General features: G+C 36.6%; 1 protein-coding gene across 3 annotated transcripts in view; it reads left to right on the top strand.

Moving 5' to 3' along the window:
• Positions 1-22,254, top strand: part of TACR3 (tachykinin receptor 3) — a 43,460-nt gene extending 21,206 nt beyond the window's left edge. Inside the window, exons 4-6 of one of the 3 annotated variants that reach the window (XM_030014797.2) lie at positions 3,577-3,642; positions 17,315-17,511; positions 20,273-22,254. In XM_030014797.2, coding sequence (XP_029870657.1) covers positions 3,577-3,642; positions 17,315-17,511; positions 20,273-20,588 — 579 coding nt within the window. In that variant the 3' untranslated portion in view covers positions 20,589-22,254. Of the gene's footprint in view, positions 1-3,576; positions 3,643-17,314; positions 17,512-18,177; positions 18,300-20,272 lie in introns of those variants that run through there. The other 2 variants (XM_030014816.2, XM_030014806.2) reach the window with 2 other exon arrangements.
• Positions 22,255-23,352: the final 1,098 nt, after the last annotated feature.

The raw sequence follows: 23,352 nt of genomic DNA, 5'->3' as shown, positions 1-23,352 counted from the left end.
AAGGATTTTAAATGTGAGAGTACTGGAATGCATGCCTTCAACACATGCAACAAGGGGATTAAATTATGTGCAGATATATTGTAGCTGCATCAGTGACTTTATTGGCAGAGCTCCATGACAGCTCTTCAGTTCCACTGCTGTGCTCTCCGGCAGGATTTATGAAATAACTGGTATTTGGAAAGATGAATCATAACTGATCATTCATGGAGATGAACTAATAGACTGGAATCCAAATAAAGCTATCACTCAGCCTGCCTCTGAGAACAGAGCTATTGCTTTTCCCTTATTCAAACAAAGAAATCATCTGTTTTTCTTGCTATTTAGCATGCAGATATCTAGACATATGGAAAGTCTGAGCACTTGTAATGAAGGAGAAATATAAAATAGCTGGCTGCGTGTTTCATATTATGCAATGATACAGTGCAAAGGATGTTTGATTAGGATTGTTTGAAACGGTATGTAATGTTAAGAAGGTAGTGAACAGTTCATGTAAGGACTTTAACAGAAACTATGTTTGCCAAGAAAAGATTTGAAGCTTGAGAAAGTTGTTAGTAGTTTGATAGTTTCATCACTTCGTATGTGTGACTTTGCAATGCACCCTGAATTCTTCTGAAAGCAACATCAAAGAACAAAGGATTCAAAGAATTTCACAGTATGCACTACAGGTTGGGCAGCACAAAGTCATACTTAGTATCTTTAAGGGTCAAAGACTTGAAATTTTTAGAAATTCAGGACTGCATGAGACTACTACCACTACTTTTTTTTTTTTTTTTGACAGATCAAATGTCTCAGGGGCTGACCCATTTAAATTTGCCTGACATCAGTCTTTTGAATTTCTGAACATTCACTACATGTGGGGACTTTACAGCCATTACCCCTTCTTCTTAAAGCTCCTGGCATGAGACTCACTGATGTTCAGCTGAACATAATTTATTCTCCTGCAGTTCCCATTTTCACAAGACAGAATTATAGCTTCAATACTGTCATACATAACTGAAGTTTATGTAGGTGGCTTATAATGTTACTACCAGTTTTACTAGGCCAAAGTGTTCTTTATATTCAATGCAAATACTTAGAGACTTGCTCTCAGATGTTGTCTCCACACCCTGTTTTTTCTATCATCTAACCTGTTCCAATCCCATCATCTAACCTGTTCCAATCCCTCTTCCAACTTTTCTTAACCTGTAAGAGGGAATAATCATGTACTGTAAACAAAATCAGCTAGTGTTGTCTTTGTCAAGAGATGCAGTTCTGATACAACTGTCTGAAAAAATAGTGTTTCTCTCATCAGAAGATGCCACTGCCTTGTCCCAATAGGAACAATAGAGAAGAACAGAAAATATTCTCCTTAACTTTTATATCTTTTCTTTACAGTTCCCCTTACTTCTAACTACTAACTTTATGATAATATGTCCCTGTGCATCTTTTCCAGCAATTTTCATGATTCCTCCATACTTATGCCTCTGCCTGTATTCTTTGCTTCTCCTAACACAGCTTCAGGTGTCATCTCAACTTCTTACTGCAACGAAGATTGATTAAAAGCCACATTTGTCCAATATCAAAACTGTTTTGCAAATTTGCACGTAAACCCAGAAAAAAACTCCGTATGTTTGCTAGTGACTCACAGTATTACAGGAATCACTAAAATGATGGTCAGGTTTACCAGCCTAACTACATAAGAAAATTTTCAAAGTTATATATATATATATTTTGACAGCGAAAGTAGGCATCCCATATTAATTTACAGTCAAATACATCTATTTAATTAGTTACTACACTATATGCAACACAGTGGAGGAGACAATGAAAAAGTAGGAAACTTAAGACTCCCGTCTGAAAAGAAAAGACTGTTCAAAACAATGTGGGACTGTAGGAAGAATGATGTCATGAGAACCGCTTCTGAATATGAATTTTAAATATTACATAGTGTGAGAAGCCAAATCAAGTAAGACAGCAGGACACATTTTTCCAAGTCGGGATCAGAACGGTTACATGTAAATTCAAAAATCACTCAAAATTACCGTGTGAAAAGCTTTTACTAGATAAACAGAAATATCCAGGTGAAGTCTTAAAAGACTACAAGTAAATATTACAAAAAGGCATGCCAAGAACTTCAAATAATTTTCTTAAATACTTGCAAGAAATACTTCCCTCTTTCATAGACTACGGAAGTAAGCAACAGGACAGGATCTGAACAAATGGTCTTTGTAAGAACTACTGCATGAAAACTTCACACGTAGCCACTTGCACGTATTACATATTTCTCTGTTTTGCTCTTTTTTTTTTTTTTTAATGGATTTAGAGGAAGTCCAAAGAAGGGCAACTAAAATGATCAAAGGTCTTATGAAGAGATTAAAATGGCTTGGACTTCTCAGTTGGGAGAGAAGGAGGCCAAGGGATGAGATGATCAAGGTTTACAGAATCACGAAGGTGGTAGATAAAGTGACTGAAGAACTGTTGTCACCAAATCCTGATATACAAGAGCTAATAGGATAGCAGTTTAAAGCAGGTAGAAGAAAGAGTACTTTAAGAGAGGGTAATTTAGTGTTGGTAGAGCTTCTGAGACTCTCTCCTGTCAGATGCTATGATCTCAGAAGTTTCAGAAAGGGATTAGGCAAATTAACAGACAATAAATTCATAAATAGATACTGAAAGGATGAAGCAGGGATGCACCCCTCTCTAATACAATTTTGGATGCTGGAGCAGTATTAGGAAAATAGAAGATGGAAAATGGCCAGGTTCGGGGGATCTCCCTAAACAGCACCTTCTACTGCCACTGTCAGAAACAGAATAGTAGGACAGATGGACAACTGTCTGATCCAGGAGGAATTGTCCTATGTCCTTATGTTCCTTTTTTACATAGCAGTACAGCTGTAAAAATATAGTTCAGCATATTATCCCTGACTTCTTACTGACTTTCAGTGCAACTAAAAAGGCAGATTTTCCTTTTTTCTTTTTTTTTTTTAACCACATATGAATACATGACATGAAATCATATTAATATACATTTTATACTACATCGCACAAAATAAGAAAAGCACTAGTTAGAAATAATGATACTTTTGCTGGCATTAATGGTAGCTGACCAGGTCAGGATGAAAGACAGAAGCTGAATTGTTTCACTGTGGAGCAGTTTATTAAGGGGCAGATTTTGTTAAATTGGGGGGGGGGAGCAAGAGAGTCAAAGCCCAAAACATTACAGTGTAGCACCAAAACTTGTGAAACACTGAATTCTTTATGAGCATCCACAAAGGCTGACAAAGACTTGTAAAAACAAGACCATACTCATAATATAAAGCTTATTCATCAAAAATAGGTGATGAGATTATTACACTATGAACTCACATGTCACTTGGTAAGTAATTCTGAAATCAAAGATCCTTATTCTTAACAAGCAACCACTAAGTCTAGACAGACAGACTAGTTAGATACTGTCCCATTCATAAAACCTCATGTCAAAGTTTGCATCCAGCCATAAGAAACAAAAAGTTTTGACACTCTGGGTCCAAGGATTTGTCCTGCATGTGACTTCCTATTTCCTGCCAACACCATCTTGAAACTCCACCTTTATCCTAGACATTTGTTCAGACTTCTTCAAGGTTGGAAAATAATTGCTACCCCAGGGGACTGCACAAAGACATGGTAAGTTTAATATTATCCCAGTTATTTAAGCAATCCATCTTCTTCTAGCTTTTCCCAGCATGAGGACCAGAATTCCAGTCTCCAATAATCTATATGTTATATTCCATTTTCAAAATGGCATAAGGGAGTCAAGCAGTTTAATATGACAGAAAGTTAATATAACTTGATTATCTTAAATTCCATTAAAAACACCAGCTGCAATCAACTACTCTACACAGCTTTGTACTACAGACTTCAAGGGATAGCCAAATCTTCACAGCTGACACCCTGGTCTATACTGAATCATCACCTAAGAATGTTTTTTAAAAGTCAGACAGTAATAACCACAGATTTTTTTGGCCTTTATTCAGATAATGGTCTACCAAGGCTGCACGTATGTCTAAATATTCACTTCTCCATGTTATGTATGCAAAGAGAACCAAGTCCTGGAGCACGCAGATACAGGGGGAAGGCATCTTGATGACAGCTCATCCAATTGGCCATGTAACAGCAGACCGTGGAAGAGACTTACATTGCCATCATGCCTTTCCCACCATTTATTTATTCATGGGCATGAATGTTTCCCCCTTGTAGATTGATTTGTGCTTGTGCTTCATGGACAAAAATGACTGCCATGGTGATATAGGAGCACTTTGCTTACATACTGACAAGGTGCCCACTCCAGAACTGTGCAAACATACACAAAGAAGCATGTGCACTTCCCCCCTGGGAAGGTACCCTTTCCCTTTGGTTGATTTCACATTTCTGAGAGTGGTAAGTGGAACAACCCATTCTGTCGTGGGGGTACTGAGGTGCAGAAATTCAATTTGTTAGGAATAATATGTATCTCCTGCCAAAAATAGGTGCCTGTGTAATTTTTTGGTCCATCGGTAATCCTCTTCTGTAAATGGGTCTACTTCTTGACTTTGCAGAGATTGACAATAAAAATAAAATGGAGAAAAAATATAGGGGCACAGAAACAACACAGAAGAGGAAGCTGAAGAATTAAACCCTGTTTGAAGAACAGCTGGTCTCACTAATCTAACAGTCACAGCACTATGGCTTATACTGTATGGATGGCTATATTGCTTGACTATCTGAAATTTCATATAGCTACAGTTAAATTACCATTTATCCAAAATGCTGATGCATTACGAGCGCCTTGTAGGCCAAAGCTTTATTGTGGTGGAAAACCATAGCTGTACTTCCATGCAGCCATTCACAAATTTAGCAAGCATTGTTCAGCACACTCAAGAAGCAAAAAGACTAAGTAATATCAGGTTGAAGGACAATTTACCCCAGCTAGCACCAGTTCTGTACATTCCACTGCTTTATTGTCAGTCAAGAACTGAAAAAAACAAACAGAGATGCTTTTTAATGACTCCAGTCCTTACATGGAAATATCCACTGATTTACTCCTTAGGCTGCGGAAGGTGTGACAAAAATACCACCCAAAGTGGCAGCTTGTTAGGGTCATACAATGTCTTTCCTCTACATGAAATACAAAAAAATGAACTAAAAGTTTCTGAAGTCATTAGCTCTGAATCTGTCTTTGTTTTCCCTATCATAAAACTAGTCTAACTTTATGATTTCATACTTTTAAGTCAGTCTCCTCTGAGGTTAGACTCACCTAGTCATATATCTTAGACTTTGTGAAATGACTCTAGAAATTAAATTCATTTGAAGATTTTCATATCAATGAGACACAGCAAGTTTTAAACATCAGTTTAAAACTTTAAACACAGTTTAAACACAACTGTGGTTGTGTTTCACTTTGTCACATTTCTTGCTTAAAGTAAAGACAAAACAAACCAGGAAGAAGAAATTCTCAGGAGCTTTTAAAGGCTCCTCCAAAAGCAAACTCGTCCCTTGTTTGCCAGACACTGGAAGATGTTGAACTGTGCCCAGAGCTTTGTCCACTTACTCCTTGACTGTCAGTTTGTCTCTTTCAATATTAAAATGTTAAATGAGAACAGGACAGGAAGCAGCCTCAGGGCCCAAGACCTGTCATCACAGGCAACCCTAACAGAATTCCCCTGATATCATCTTAAATCTCCATCTTAAAACCATTTTTCCTTCTGGATTGCTACGTCTAGTGGAAAGTATTCTAAAAATCTCACCACTCCAAGAGTTCCAGTTTCCAGGCCAAATTTATTTATGGACAGCTCTATTTATGCTGTTATTTTCTGTTAGCTTAATTAATTACTTCTTATCCCTCAGTGGTGCCACCTCTACAGATGTTTGTATAGCCATATCCTCTCTCAGCCTTTATTTACATTTGTTACACAAATGAAACAAATGCTACTGGTCTTCTTTTATATAACAACATCTGTATGCAACAAGTGACAAAAACCAGACAAGGAATGCCAGCAATGAAGTCTCACCATGGTCCTGCATAGTGGTAATAACACTTTCCTGATTCCACTGAAAATGCCTCATCTGGAACTTCCTAATATCTCATTTATTCCTTTCATTAAACTCATGACCTGGTTGTGCTGTAATGAATCAATACATCTGTCTCCTCATTTATTCACAACATTTAATTCCACAACTCACAGCAGAAAAATTTTATTAGTCCTTAATTCAGCAAATCCCAGAACTTTTCTGACTATGATCCTACCTATGGAAGAACAGTGTAAAACAATCCCCAAAACCAGCACAGTACCAGTCCAGCAGTTTCTATCTCCTCTGTGGTATCTGTCACTGCCATGACCGCACTTAGAGACACAATCACTACAGGTACCACAAGAAGTATATGATTAGCACTTTGAAGTTGCATTTCTGCTCCTGCAGTTCTTCAACATCCAAGTTCTTCTTCTGTAGCAGCAAAGCTGCACAAAAGTGTGTTTTCACCAAACTTATTTGGCATGCTCTTATTCTTCTGTACTAAACTCCTCAGTAAATACATTAAATGCAGCCGATCTCAAGACTGACACCTACAGAATATATCCTGGTTTGGAGGGAGGTTAGCATTAAATACTTTCTCATAAAAATTGTTTCCCTCCAATACCTTTCCAGTGGAAAGTGTTTCCCAAGTCATGCTCAGTAGTGAAATGCAACAGGTAAAAGTTACTTGCAAAAATTAATAACTAAAGATGGGTTTCCTCTGATTCTGCTTCAGGGCATCTCTTACTATGATATCCTTAACTCTCGCAATTTATGGGAAGTATGAAATATCCTTGTTAACATAGTAAATGCAAACCAATCCTAATAAAGCTAGAGCCTGTCTTGTTACACATGCCTAAAACCGGTTTTGTAACACTATAGATGAAGTTACACAAAGGGATGTAGCACGCTTCTTAGCATGCTTCCTATGAAGCACTGATGGTAATTCTGTCTGTTGTTCTTCTCTATGGCTCTGCATGGGTGAGTCAGCACTGATCATGAAGTAGATTATTGGACCAGTCTGCAAATGTTAGTGTTCCACTAATGTTTTGAGCATAACAATTTTGTCCCGTACCTATAAAGACAGATACCCTGCCAGACTCACCAGATTGCTGTTAACACAGTAGTAAAAGTCACCACTTGCAAGTAATTGCTATTACAGTCAAAAGCTTGCAGAATAGGGATTTTTTTTAACCTTTTTTTTCCCATAAGCTTAACAAAAGCTTCTAAAGGGTAATAGCGGCCAGAATATCATATGAATATCTGTCTGGTGAAAATACTAGCAGAATAAGATTTCTTTTCCTATTTTGATCAGTAATACATTCTCATAGCTATTAAAAATCTCAGCAAGAATACAAACAGAATATTGACAGGAAAACTTGATATGGGCATTTTTCTTTACCATTAATTAAATTCTTAAATTTTTGCAACATCAACACATTAATGACAATGTATGACCCCCTCCCTAAACACATGTACAGAGAGAGGCTTTATTCCAGAAGTACAAGGCAGCATAATCAATACTCTGAGAAAACTTTTTTTTTAAGTTTTAAAAAGTTGTGTCAAACCCTTTCCATTACTGAGTATATGGATGGAATACCTACTGAAAATATAGGGAATGAGCAAAGTAATTCTTAATGTTGTGCATCATAATTTTCATTTTATAGTCTCACTCTTCACGTGCTTAGCAGTTGCCTAGGGAAAGACTGGGACATGAGGTACTGGGGAATTATTTTCATTGCATGTTAAAACCAAAATATTTTTTACAGAGCTATTTTATGGGCTTAGAACTCTGGAAATCCAGGGTTCATCCTTTCTCCTTCCCATGATATTTTTTTTTCTGGGAAATTCTTCTATTTTTAATAATTTGCCCACATTTAGATCAAGTTTTCCTATTGAGGAAAAATAAAGTCAGACCTTCTGGTAATTTTCTGAACAGCATTAAAACAGTGATATATAATGAAATTACTGGAAGCTGCCCTGCTCTGCTGTCTATCTACCAAATAGCTACAGCACACTCAGCAACAGTACCAGCTTCCATCCATCGGCTCAAGTTTTCCTAAAACTCAGCTATGAACTGTGAACACATCACTCCACACTCATCATCCGTGCTTTCAGCAGCAATCACAGGGGAGTAAAAGAACAGTGAATTCTAAAAATGGCTTTATACTGTGCATAATCCTTGCACAGTATAACTATTTACTGACAGACTGATGCAAGTTTTCTGGTTAAAAGTTTCTTATAGAACAGCTAGCAACAGCTCCAGTTCAGGGGCAGAGTTAACAGAGTGGTTCTGCATGGTCAGTGATTAGGATCAGGATGGTGCACTTAGAATTTCTGTGATGCTTCTCCTCTGTATTTCTACATTTCTGATCACTTGTGGCAGAAAATTCATGTGAAATATTTAGTCACAGTCCTAGGGCAAAAATTTCTGTTTAGTAATGCCTCATATTTTTAAGAATGGAAGTAACACTGGATTAAACAGATCAAAAATTTCAACAAACCACTCTGATGTTAGTGAACTCAGTGTGTTTTTAAATGCATTGCTGAATTGAACTATACACATTCCTTAATAATAAAACCAAGATTCCTACCGGAAAGACAAGTGAAAACCAAATCTGTCTCTTTTTCAAAATTCAGACTTTGAGCATGGAGATGATGATCTCAGTGTTTAAAACTATGGAGTTGGGTTTTTTTAGACAGCCCTCATTTCCTCTGTGTACTTCTCCCCAAGTTCAACTTTGGGACCTGACCCTCCAGACAGATAACCTTAATATCCCACATTCAGGACAAAGTATGTTCTTTAAGTTCTAAGCAAATTCTTTCACCAGCATACAAACAAAACTTGAAAACCTCAGATGCCTTTTGTTGTCTCTGAATGTGTCTCATCTAATCTGCAGTCAAAGTTATCCCATTACATATACTAAATTGCAACCACATGTATAGCCCTGTGTATATACATATATATATACAGGTAAGAGAGAGCTCATAAGAAGCCCCTTCCTCATTGAGTCCCTGTAAGGAAGTCGTGAACAAATTAATTTGAGCATGAGTTTTGAGTCTGTTGAGCTTTCTGGAATGGTGCCCAGCACCTGTGTGGTGAAAAGTCCAGGAAACCTGACACAAATCAGTCATTTTGGAGCACTACAGGGCCAAGAGCTGTATGTTCAGCTGAGCAGAACTGAAGTTCCAGTATTGCACTTATACACTTCACTTTTACATTCATTACATGTTGCTATTCGTGTAAAAAGAAAACATAATTCCAGCACGTCCTTTCCTGAGTTAAAGCAGAAGGCTATGTGACTACTTCCTCAAGACTTAGCGTGAGAGACCTCACTAAACTTCTGCTACAGCATAAACTTACAAAGAGGAAACCAGATGAAACAGCCCAGAGACATCGCAAATGGTGGCAGGAGCTGAACTGCAGAGAACCTTCAATATTCCGAATGTGCTTTTTAGAAGCAGGACAAAATTATCACCTAGACACAGAGGGATGTCTGTGTTATGTCTATTGACACCTTCACCTAACAAATTTAATCCTTTAACTCAAGTAGTTCATGCTTTAGAAGTTTCTGTACTGCTACATTGTAAACAACCTATTCAAAGCACCTTTATGTCATTACTCATTTTCTGGGGTGGATAGAAAGAGTTTCTTTGATTTCTACAGGCTGGGGAGCAGGTTTCCTAGGAAACAGTTTCAGCCACCCTGGCATGGGTCAGCTTATACCTTATTCCACAGGAGTATCAAACCAGTGCAGTAATGATCAGTGTGTTGACCATTATGGCCAAGTAGTGGAGATACTTCAACGCTTGAAGCAATGCTAAAATGTCTGTACAAAAGCAGAAATAGCAGATGCTGTCAGGACAATGACACTACTGATACTTTTTAGCAAGAATAATTGATCAGAGCATATACCACCTTTTTACTGACCAAATATTTCCAAAATGTTCTGTATTTGAGTTACAAGTCTACTTCTCCTAATAAATTCATAACCTTGTACAGTCATTTGTGGAGTCACAAAAATAAACTAAGTGCATCAAATACAAAATATAAACCTCAAGCATCACTAACAGTTTCCTTTCAACTCAATTTAAATGAAAATAGACTGGGGGACATTATTAATTTTTTTGTTTTTTCTTAGGAGGTAATAAACACTTTTGCTTCAAACTTTGAAAGGGAAGTTGTTACTACTGTTGCAAACGCATAATTATGATGGCAATAAAATTATAGCTTTAACCGTGTTTTTTTTTTCTGAGCAGAATTTTGCCATGCATTTTTAAAAAGTACAGTCCAGGAATAATTAATTTAATCTTCAGGCAACACAATTTTATTCCTATCAACAGAAAAAAGAAGAAGGAGGTTTTTCAAACTATGTTTTAAATAATCTTTCCCATGATGTTCTTATGCTAAATTATAGAGAAATATGGTAAACATTAAAATGGTTTCTAATTATATAAATCATTTATTTAATTGCCCTAAGTGAATAAGCTGAAAATAAAACAATCCAAAACACTGTACGCTTTCTACATGAAATAAGAGCCTGTGCTCCTATTTTGAAGATAACCAAAGGTACCCATGTCATTTTAGGTTCAAGAGGACAGTTTCCATTGATAGGAGTCCACATAAAGCAAACCACGTGTAGGGACACTTTTGCATAATTCATTGGCATAATTCAGCATAGCCTTATTGGTTTATTGCACTGTTCAATATAAGGTCTAGTTTCCAAGAGAAAAAAATGACATGTGCCAATCCCTCTGAAGTCTTATATGGAAAATTCAACATTGGCAAGGTTCCGGGAGAGCCTTCAATGAGGATTAAAAGTCCCAGAACATTTTCAGAATTGTGGCAGAAAGTAGACTTAAGAACCAACTAATCCTATTAGGAAAACAAAAGCAGATATGATTACTTTGTTTCCCCCACGCCAAAACTCATCTCTGCTTGGAAGCATGGCAGTGAAGCGTGCCCTATCGCTCATTTCAGGTCAGGAAGGAAACTATTGTAAAATAAGTGATGGTGTGACTTTTAAGTACAAAAGCACTAGATCAGCTTTTCACTTTTTTCAGAACTAGATCTCAGGTGGATAACCATATCCAGTAATGCTGATCTCACAACAGCCACTCAGAGTCATTTTCTAAAGAACATAATCTTCTTATGTTACTCCATGCTGAAGACCAAGGCAATGCTACAAAGCCATCTACTTTTACTTGTCATCTAGGTTACAGAAAAAAACTCTTTTAGTTTGAGCAGCAGACATTAACATATTGTCTAATATCTAACAATCTCTTGTGAGATATTGAGACTTCTCCTTTAGATAAAGTAACATAAGACTTGTGGCAACTTTTCCTCCTCGCCCCCAATCAGATGCTTGTAAAATCATGTCTTCTCAAGCAAAAAAGCCTGAGCAAAAGATTTACCCCTTTTCTTCAATGGAACAGATATTTCTTGACATGTTGAGAGAACCTTAAAGTCACACTCAAAGCTGTGTTCCATGCAACTTTAGAAAAGCATCATTTAAAAATGGTAGTAGCTAAGACCGTTCATGAAAAATGTCAAAATTGCTTTGATTTGGTGGGGGGACCCCACATTTTAGCATTTGTAAGACAGCAATCTGATTCAAAGCTACTTCATACTAGAACAGAATAACTTTTTCAACTTTACAGTTTAAATAACAAAGTAAGTGATTGTGAATTCTGTCTGCAGCAAGGGTTTATGCAAGTTGAAATGAAAGGTAGTTTCTTTATTTCAAGCAACTGAGAAAAAATGGATGGAAAGTATAAGTCAGAAGAATAAAATTATTTGGCAAGCACTAGAATTGATAAGTACCTTACCTGACTAAAAGACTTCCAAGCTCTCCGATTCTTTCTCCTTCTAAATGTGCATCTCCTTCAGCTATAAAGAATCTATCCTTTCTATAGGCTAAAAGAGCACAGAAAATCCCTGAGCTTGTCAAAATTATATGAAAACCCACAGCACTTGGCATCTCAGAAATCAGTCCTATCTTTGTACTAATACCAGTAGATTTACCTTTGAATCCTAATTTTCTTGCAAAAGATAGATGGTTTACTCCAACTAAGCATTGTGGAGAAGCACAAGACATAATGGTGTTCCCTTCTCTCTGGTGCTTGTGCTTAGTGCACAAGTACCATGTATGTCCCCGGGATTGGGAAGTGGATCTATTGATTGCATCCTAACACGTTGGGAGAAATACTTTGTGCAGTGTTAGTTTGGTATTTTACTTCTTCCAAAAGAGCACAGAGCAGAAAGACAAACACATTAGAACTCCCAGAGATTATCTGTGAACTGTGTTTAAGTTGTATTCATGGACAAAAAATATCCATGAGTGGCTAAACAAAAACATTCTTACACTGTATGTGTTCTTAAAGTATTTGCTCTGCTTCTCATTTACATCTGCATAACACCTAGGGGTAAAAGTTCTGAAACTAATGAAATTACAGCGTGCGATATTGGTGCAAACTAAATCAGAAGCCAAATTCCTGACCTTGTAGAAGCAGCAATATCAAAGATGACTTAGAAAGGAAATAAGGAGCTACAGAGCAGATTGAAAAGGAAATGATTCTGTGGTCTAAATCTTGGGTGTTGATGGCAAATCAATGCCTTGCAATGCGAATTGCTATAGCCCCCCAGCAGCAACTGAGTCTCTCAGAAAAGTGTATTTTATTCCTAATCTTTCAAGAGCTGTTCTCAACGCTACATCTAAATCAGACTCATTTTTTCTAGCTATTTTTCATGCAAAATAAAAACAGGAGGAAAAAAAAATGTATTTGCTGCTCTTTGCAAGTGCAGCAGAATCTGTTAGCTCCTTTTCACTTTTACTGCTTCAAATGTTTCACAACAAAAGCAAACCTGCAAACTCCAATTCCAATGAACTTATGTCTGGTTTGTTCTTTTAAATATCTCTTTTTCTCATTACATACCATTCATTAATGAGAGAATGCTGCTTACTCAGAGAGGAAGGATTTAAAGGAACGGGCAAGACTACAAAGCACATAAATTAACTTTTTTTATAGACATACTTTTTCTTAGACATAGGCAGAAGTACAACAATTTCAGCAGAACATGTTGATGAAAATCAAAATATAAAATACTTTGATTTTTCATCATATTGCAAATCTAGCCTGCAGACTTGCCTGACGTTGCACAACTGAGAGACTTGGTACAACTAATTTTAACAAAAGTCCTGGAACAGAAAAAAACCCCTTTCCTCCAGCCATGCTGCCCACAATACAGAAAGGGAGATTGAACAGAAGACCAGGGGAAAACAGTGCCACTGGGACACAGGTTGGTGGTGTTCACTGCAATCACCCATTTTGGAAAGCTCCGTGGTGAAATGGTGGCAGGAACAGAGCTAGAGATTAAGCACAACAGAATTCAGTAATTTTCTGGTTTGCTTGCTTTAGAAATGTTTCCTAATGCACAAGAGCAAACCCTTATTAATGAATTCTATGCAACACAGAACAGAAGAGAAAGCAATTGAAAAATGGTAATATCCCCCCAAAATAAAGCAGAACAGGCATATTAAAAAGAAACAAAATAAAAGAACTTTGTATTGTCAGAGCCACAGGTCTAAGTACTCCAAAAAAATAAAATCATTGAGGCTCTTTTTATACTCTGCAGTTGAACCTGCAAAGTGTCATTGGAGATTTTTTAGTGAAACATCACAGTGTAGTGGGAAAAGACAATCAGGCTTTTGCAGCAAATTCATACTTTGCCTGTTTCCCTTATTTTCCCTGTGCCCTAATTGAGCTTAACAGTTTACTGGCATTCATTCTTCAGGATTTATACCAAGTAAAATCAAGTGCTCTGGGTTTACAGACCCTGAAGGCAGTTTCTGTTCATAGTTATTGATATCATCAGGAAATGAAATTTGAACACTGGAAAGACCAAAGGGATGGACAAGAACTACAGCCATAAACCGTAAGCTATGGCCTTGCACAGTGGGTATGTGCCTGTCTCTGAAAGAGGAAAGGAAATTGGGAATAATATCTCCCTCCTTTTCAGTTTCCTCTTATTCTTCTTTTTCTCCATTTCTGCCAACACGTACTCATTCTTAGCTGATGAAACAAGGACAGAATAGTGCTTTTTGACTCCTCTCATAACTTTTGTGGTTGACTTCAAATTCAACTGTAACTGCCCTGTGTTTCAAACAACTTTATGCCACACAGACTTATCTTCTTAGGTAATATGTCAATGAGTGCATTATGCTACATAAATACTCAAAAGAATGACATTTTAACCTTGACTTTTCTTAAAGGTCCCTTTTTGCTGGAAAAATTAGCACTTTTTTGTTCCAGGAAAAAACACTTTACACATTAATAAGGAAACCTCATTGCGTGCCTCCCTCTAAACATACATATATCAGTATATTACCATTCACCTCAGTGAAACTCAGACTGATACAGCCTTATCTGAGAGAAAAATGTTACTTTAAATTTTTAGGTAATTTCTGTTATTTACGAAAAACAGCTGCAAACCTGAATGATTAAGAACGTAGTGTGTTTCACTGTCTGTCATTCCAGTGACTTGTTACTTCACAAATTAAATCAAACACTAATTTCCATCTAAAATCATCTTCTGCTTGTTGTCTAGTTTAACTATTTGCTTCAGAAACTTCTGCTGTCAGGATGGTGATGACTTAATATTTAATCATGGATTTCCAGACAGAAACAGCAACAAGAAAATTTTATGCTGATTTCACTGTTTTTAAAGATGAGTGGTTTGTTTTAAACAAAACAGTAACCTTGCAGGAAAAGATGTGATTTTTCTAGGGGTGATTTGGCATTTTTGGTTTCAAAACTTAAAAAAAAAAAAAAAAAAAAGTTAAAACATTTAAAATAAGAATTGAATCGCCTGAAATTGTGACAAAAGATTTTTAGTTGTGGATTTTATTTAGGTCATAGTGTAAATAGTTATTTTGGGATTTCTGTTTCTCTGAAGAAAACCTGAAATACTATATTTGGGTTAAGCCAAACCTTAATTCATTTTGTGCTAATTTTTGACTGCAGCAGTTGAAATCAAAAAGCTACTATTAGCACAGGCTGTGAAGGTTTACTAGCTTTAGGAGACCTTTAAGTGGACTCTTGAAGTGCTGCTTGCCTTGCCATTCAATATAACACAGAAAACTGGCCAATAAGAATTTGGAAGTAAGAAAAAAGACAAACAACTTTCTTTTGAAAATGTTGTTAACACAATTTAGTAGGACAAACTGGCAACCTGCACTCTTACTGTGATTTCTAGCAGCTCTGGGGCATGAGTGACACAGGGTTCAACCAGATTAAACTACATATATTGCTGGAAAGCTCTACTGTTTCAGTTCTCAAGCACTGCACAGGTGAAATGTTCAGTATAAATACGGATTAGCCTGATTACACTTTGAAAACTTGTAGACAAAAATCCTTCCATTTAGTACCTATGATATTCCAATTATAAATAATTCTAGGAATAATTTCACATGCACAGCTGGTACTGCAAGACTTGCTAATTAAATATCAAGGCAAGTAATTGGACTTTCAAGAGTTCCAAAATCACAGAAATCCTGAATGGTGTTGAATACTTATCATTCCTGACAGGTATAAAACCACAGCATAAGCAAAGTGCACCTGTAAATCAATGGACAGAAAGCTTAAGTATTGTGGTGAAACAATGGAGTTGAGTCTTCTACCTGTACAATGTGTGCAAGGTAGAGGTGTAAATCCCCAGCAGAAGAATAGTGGAAGTTATGCCCAAAGGAGTAGCAAAGACATGCCATTTAATGAGAGACTGTGATTTGACAACATATTTTTATGGCATCATTTCAGATACCTAATTTAGTCCAGAAATGTCTATTCACATACAGTCACAACTTCTTCCCTCCCCCAAAAGACATCTCACATATAGTCCCATATACATCTATACATGTCTAGATATAGATATACAGATGGACACTTACCAAAGGTGAAAGTGATACTATGTTTTGGTGTGTTGCCTTCCCTTATAGTAATACTGATCTTCCTTCTGCAATGGTTCACAGTTAACTGATGAAAAGTGCTTTAGAAGAACCAAATGCTATTAATGTTGTTGTATGTGTGGACAGATGCCCTTTTTGTATCTTTAAGTGATGGCTGGTATATGTATCAGTAATAATAAGTATTCTCATAAGCAAAATCGTGTACAGTACAGTCCCAGCCAGCAGGAAAGCTTGTAAACTGGTGCCAGATATTAAATGAAAAATTGCTTTATCTTTCCCACAGGAAGATGTAATATGAGTTATGGACAGCACCATGACATTTATATGTAAAATGATTCAATTATGTTAGCTGAAATGTTATAAAAATATCAACCTAAGATGTGTAGGTATGGGAAATTTCAGTTCTTTTTTTTTTTTTTCCTGGCAACACTACAAATAGTAGGAAACGGCAGCTTGTACAGAGAAATGAAAGTAACTGTTGATAGCGATCCCTATTATTCCTCAGTATTCACAGTACAAATGAACAAGAGACCTCCCAGCACAGATCTATCATGTTTGGTTTCATTTTACCTACCAAAAGAAACTCTGTTGTGTAAACGTGTGACATACTGTGTTGACAATGGTAGCTGGCTAGTATTTGGCATTGCTGAAGAGGGGAAGACAGGAGTGAAAATTTTACATGACTCAACTTTTCTTGTATTTCAAGTGCAAAACAGAGCTCCTCTTTATTTGTGCTTAATTGAAACTATGGTAGCTAACAGATGTTACAATGCCTGCAGAAAACAACAAATAATGATAACCAGCCAAGGAAACTGTTAGCCTCTGAAATTAAACAGGATATTGCAGTTGCTCATTTCCTACAACCTAGTGTTTACTCAACTCACATCTAATAATTGAGGACAAGCAACATTCTTGCTGACCACAGCCAAAAAAGACACTAGGGTCAATAAAGGCCAAAATGAGGTCTCCAAATAAAACACCCTGTAACCTTATTCCATGATTAGGTGTATAGAAAAAAGTAATATTTTAGATAGCTAAATATAAGTAAGCAAATGTATTACTTGGAAGAATCAATACAAATAAAGCTAGAGATGATTTACATGTTATTTTCCTTAGGAAAAGGAGGATCTCCAGCCAAGGAAAAAAAAAAAGAAAGAAAGAAAATAAACAGAAATTTAGGAAAGACAGATTATAAGGAAAATTATATGAAAGCATATTCACCTTTGCTTTGACTAACTTTAAAAATCAAATGCAAGAAAATTATTAATGGATGTTGAAATGCTAGTCCAAATAAAAAAGGCTAATGTATATTGTCAAATAGCATTATTACTTCGTTCTTTCAGGTGGTAAAAATGATGATTGTGGTTGTGCTGACATTTGCCATCTGCTGGCTGCCCTACCACATTTACTTCATGGTTACTGGGATCTATCAACAATTGAATCGGTGGAAATACATTCAGCAAATCTATTTGGCCAGCTTTTGGCTTGCCATGAGTTCCACAATGTACAATCCCATTATCTACTGCTGTCTTAATAAGAGGTAAGAATTGGTTATGAAACAATTGGCATGCATAGCTTCAGTAAGAATATAAATGGTTTAAATGGGATAAAAGACAAAGAATTTTCACTTGAATAGTTTTCAGTTAGTGGGAAAGAAAACAAAACAAAAACTTCCTTTAGGTTTGTACTTGAAATGAATCCCAAAAAAACAAATGCACACTTCCAGTAAATACTTTGGTCTACTGAAAATTTCAGAGCAAAATTCAGTATTCAGAAACCAACCCTTCCCGTTTCCATATACAAAATTTAAAATCTAAAGCAGTTTAATATTTTTTGGCTTGCAAAACATTAAATAAAGAAGTAAAGACAGTCATTAGTGATATACAGTGCAATCTGTATGTTCACTAACTAATTGTAGCCACAAATTTGTTTTGCAGTGCTGGAAGGATATCATATAAAATGTGATTTGCTGTGTATTTTATACCTCACCATTAGATTTCTACTGGGCTCTGAGGTCTGTAACAGGCTAATAAAACAAATATTTATATTCTCATTACTCAACACTAAATTACAGTATTGTTTGATAGCAAGGCATTATGCTCTGAATTTCAAAGGCACTGCACTTGTTGAGTTTGGTGAGATTTTATGGATATTTGGCAGTTTGAAACTACTGGATTGCAGAATGAACTCATGTTTTTCATTTCAGCTTGTAGGACCAGAATCTAAACAAACATCATCCTGGCCATCCTATTTTTCAGTATTTCTTCTAGTATTATTGGATAAAGACCACCAAGAACAATGAATCAGTTCACAAACTCAGTCAGTATGAATCAGTATTGAATAAGTAATGTGAAATATTATTTGAAATCTCTTTTGAATGAGCAGCTAGTGTCAAGTTTAATTGCTGGCACGCTTTATACCAATTTTGTTAAATATTTATAAAACCCCACTAAAGATCATGCAATACTTGTCAAAAGGAGTCTAATCAAAAATGAAGTGACCAAATCCTGCTGAGTTTTTATTGGTGTAAAAACACTGGAGTCTGCCTCCTTGATGTGGATAGTTTATGATGCTTAACATTCATAGCCTTTTAAAATATCAAGGTAATGCCTGATTTCATACAGCCTTCTGCCCCTTTTGATCATTTACAACTGTTTAAAGAACAGGTAAAGTTTTAGTATGCTAGAACAAAATCCTAACTCAAATAGCAAATTTCCCATTAATTTCAACAGAAAGCAGATCTCACTGGGTGTCCAGTGTCTACAAAATCACAGGTGAGGAAGAACCACACCTCATATTTTCTCAATTGCTACCATAAAACCTCTAAAACATTGCCATTTTCTTCAAAAACTTTTTATGGCAGAGTTACAAAAGATGTTATGCATAAAAAATCAGTATCTCTGATGTGGCTTATGTTGACACTCGTACAGTGCAAAATTAAACATCTGGATTAAAGATTACGAATAAACAAAAATTTCATAATTTTGAGACACACTAAAGGTCACCTTGTTCAGAATTTAATGTAAGAATGAAATACTGGTGAAAGTTTTCTTATAATTAAGTTCCATACTGAAATCAAGAAGCCGGAACATCTGCTTCCTTTTCATGCAGTAGGAAAATACAGCCTCTTGCTGGGAGTCAGATCAATTAATGCAGTATTGTTACATCTGCTGGATCTAGTATCAGAGTTATAACACCTATTCCCAGCCTCATCTTCCAGGCTAATTAGGATATTACTTACGTATCTAGATAAAAAGAGCATTATTTCAAGATGAAGAAAAACCATGCCCTGAATGAGAAAGAGGGTACAAGGCGAGACAAAAAAATACAGTCTAGAGATGTTTAGGTTTTACAGCTTCCTTCACTAAATCCATTTCTATCAGAGGTTCTTCCAATATTTTTTCATAATGTGGACTGCTGAACCATTGCTCCAAAAAGCTTACAGACACATTAAACAACACAGCTGATTGTTGAAACAAAACAAGAGAAGCAAGACAAGTGAGAAAGTCTGATAAGTTTTAGGTCTAGGTGAAAAGGTGTTTTTTTCAGGTTACAGATAATTGTTTTTCTAATATATTTAACTTCTATTCTGGAAATGCATACACACAAAAAGTAACAACAGTCTTTATAGTAAATCTCTGCCTCTGAATTGAAATAAAATAACACTGTATGAATATTGCAAGCACTAATGTGCTAAAGCCTCAAAATTCCCATTTGTACATTGTTCACATTCAGTTTTCAACTTTCTAGGAACTTCTTTAATTATTACAAATTATTTTCCAAATATTTTATGTGAACAATTATTAATCATTACATCATTTCCATTTAAGCACCTCTGTTAGAGAGGGAAACACAGAAGGGATATTGGAATCTGGAAACTGGGATGGTATTTTAGAGAAAAGAATGCTACAAATTTTCTTGCCAAGAGAAGATGAAAATATAGGCGCAGATTTCATCATAGGTCAAATCAAAACAATTTCTGTGAAGACAGTGCTATGAAAGCTGGTGTTTGTTTATTTAGGCATGGGCAAAGGAAGGGAAATCGAGCATCAGGAAAATACCAATGTTAAAATGCAGGGAAAGTATATAGAAAATCAGAAACAGAAATGAGCTCTTACCACTGTCATTTTTACCCTACTCAGACTTTAGTCAAGCAAGTTCCCACTGACTCACCACAAACAGGATTAGGGGCAAGATAATTAGCCGAGTCAGTGTCCTCTCAGCATGGTGTATGTTTTCAGATGAAGGCCCGCGGCGGGCTCTCGCAAGCACAGGCTTTTACCGAGCATTTCTCCTCCCAGGTTCCGAGCCGGCTTCAAGCGAGCTTTCCGTTGGTGCCCCTTCATTGAGGTGTCCAGCTATGACGAGCTAGAGCTCAAGGCAGCCAGGTTTCATCCCACCCGGCAAAGTAGCCTATATGCTGTGTCCAGAATGGAGTCCAGCATGACAGTGGTGTTCGACACGAATGATGGAGACAACACCCACGCCAGCCGTAAGAAAAGAGCAGCTCCGAGGGACACGAGTTTCAATGGCTGTTCACGGAGGAATTCCAAGACCGTCTCCACAGCCTCAAGTCTCATCAGTTCACTGCACACATCAGCAGATGATTATTCCTAAGCATTTCATGGTGCCAGTTGCTAGAAGGGCAGCACTGGACAATGCTCTCCTGCTTTGGGACTAGATAGTCATACCACAGGAAAGCAAACATAATTCCTCTGATGAACCCTAGCTATAAATATCATGAGACTTTTAGGCATCACTTACTTTTCTGCTTTAGAAAGAAAGAGGAACTTGAAGACGTATGTATGCACCAGTCCGAAAGCACAGTCCCACCTTATATACGGCAATGTTTGTAGGGATTATTCAAAATAAGCCAACGGCATAAAAAAACATTGTTTCAGCTGTATCTGACCTGTGGCATTTATGTTTTACTTACTGAACTGTAACAGGCTCCTTTACTTACTGAAGCTGAAATGTACGATGTTTTTCTATTATAAGTGTATTAATTCTAGAGTAACAAAATTACAAAACATCTGATAAAAAAATTTCTTTATAATGAAGACCTAATGAGCCCCAAGTCTATTCAATTGTTTTACAATTTAGCCCTATTCCCAGGCAAATAGACAAAATGAAGTTCAGGTGAATGAAGTTCAGCTCTGTCTGCAACAGTAGAATCTTTCAAATATATATGAAAAATGTTTTTTAAAAAGGAGAAAATCTCCAAGAGACTAAGTTAAACTCTACCAAAGTTTCTGTATTAGTGAACATTAGATTCCAATGGAATGTATACTTCCAGGAGGATGTATTGCTTAGATGAACATCCCATAGCTTTCTGTCTTGGTGCTAAGGGTAAGATCTTCCTTCAGTGACCCTAACAGGAGCTTTGTGATTGACTTTAGAAATGTCAAAAGATTTTAAACTGGAGATTCACAGGTAAGAAAAATACCACTGTGGCAATGAACACTTCTCTGCAGAAGATACAGTAACGTGTTTCACTATGAAATACCTTCACCAGAAAAAAAAATATTCGGGCTATTTTCCCAAATTTTCCATAGCTAGATGCATGTAAAAATACACCTCTGTCTGCATCTGAAAACATGTTAGGCATTATTACACAGACACTTTCCCACCCAATTCAATCAAAATCCACTGACCATCACTGTTGCAAAGAAAGCTGAACTTAATACAAAAGGGACTAGAGGGCAGCCTTTGTTTTAGATAAATGGCTGTATCAGTTGCCTGGATCAACTGGTTGTATGAATGTTCTCAAACAGTAAATCAGAACTTAAGCAAAAGAGTGTGAATGCCTTCTGAGTTAGCCAGACCAGCACAGGGGAGTGCTCAACCCAACCTGGTACCAAAACTAAGCAATTAACAAAGAGAAGTTTGAAGGGAGAAAGGCTTGAGCTGGCTTTAGCCCGCATTCCTTCCCAGCGATGCGGGATGCCTGGCATTGTGACAGTGAGCATATCATAAGAGAGTCGTAATGAGAATCATGTTTGTATTGTGATTCATCTGTATGGTCAATTGCTATATTCTGCTAAGTGTAATTTGTATTTCTACTGCGATTTCAGTGCATTGCTGTATCACTCTGCTAAATCAAAATCCTGCATAAGGTGAAACATCCTCAAATAAGTAAATCTGGTATTTAACATTAAACCCTCCATGTGTGGAATAACTGAAGAACCTGGTCTTAGAGTACTGTACTCTGATAAAAATGTATCACAATTCCAGACTTGCACTTTTCCTATCCAAGGCCTGATCTTAAATCCACTGAATCAAAGAGTTCTGTTCATTAATGGCTTTCCTTTTAAATGCCAGTTCATGTTTTTCAATGGTCTGCATTTCTGAAAAAACAGATTTATTTTCCATCGTGCCATAGTTGTACTCTCACTTTTCCTTTAAAAAAAAAAAGTGTATAGTAATCCAGCAAGTATCATTTTCCCCCTGAAACACTCTGTTTTAAGAATTTAAAATCTTCACAGGAGTTTAACAACTCTGCTGAGAAGATTCAGGATAGCTGCATACACAAAAAAAATGAACCTAACCATATTAACCTGATGGTGACAAACACATGCTGTAAAGTCCTCTGTCTGCTCATGTACAAGTGCTGAGGAACATGCATACAGAAAATGTATAGCTGTTAAATAAGTGTCTTTTGTAACTATGGCTATTACAAATTCAGTGTTGATAAACATCAATACATGAATATAAGTTTGAACAATATCGTTGTAGTGAGATTAACTTATTGTTTTTAAATGTAGAGTATAAATCTTAGAAAGCCATATATAAAAATACAGCATCACAAATGTACAAAACATCATCCTCATATAACTTTTATGATCCTTGGCTGACAAATATTGAGGAAGCAATGGTGGCTTCCTCACAGCTATGTCTTAGCGAAACGATTTCATTGCACTAAGTGTTTTAGGATATGACCTCCTGGACAAGTAATCCGTTGATAACCTCACTATATTTTGGTAAGGTAGGGGTGTCAAAAACAGCCTCACCATTCCTGTAGTTCTTCTCTGAAGTTACAGGATATTCCTGTACAACAAATGAAGAAATCCGTGCTCTTAATCACAGCACTGCTTTAACAAAACATTACAGTGATACATGGTGCAAATCCATCTCTCTGTCTCAGCCTCAAAAAACATGAAGAGTTACACAATGCAACAAGTTGCACAGAAAAAGCTGCAACTGACAGCAGATTGCATTTGAATGACTACTTCTGAACAAACATTTCGCTAAGTGTCCTGGTCACTATAAAATTCATTATAGGCCTCTTGACACTCCTCACTGAAGGTAGAGGAAATCAGGTCGTCCTCAGTTTGTGCCAATAAGATTGCTCAAAGTAGTAGGTTGCATGCAGTGCACATGC

The sequence above is a fragment of the Aquila chrysaetos genome, chromosome 1 (assembly GCF_900496995.4).
Source record: "Aquila chrysaetos chrysaetos chromosome 1, bAquChr1.4, whole genome shotgun sequence".
NCBI lineage: Eukaryota > Metazoa > Chordata > Aves > Accipitriformes > Accipitridae > Aquila > Aquila chrysaetos.
Note: the sequence above shows the minus strand (reverse complement) of the source record. Positions and strands in the feature narration are given on the sequence as shown.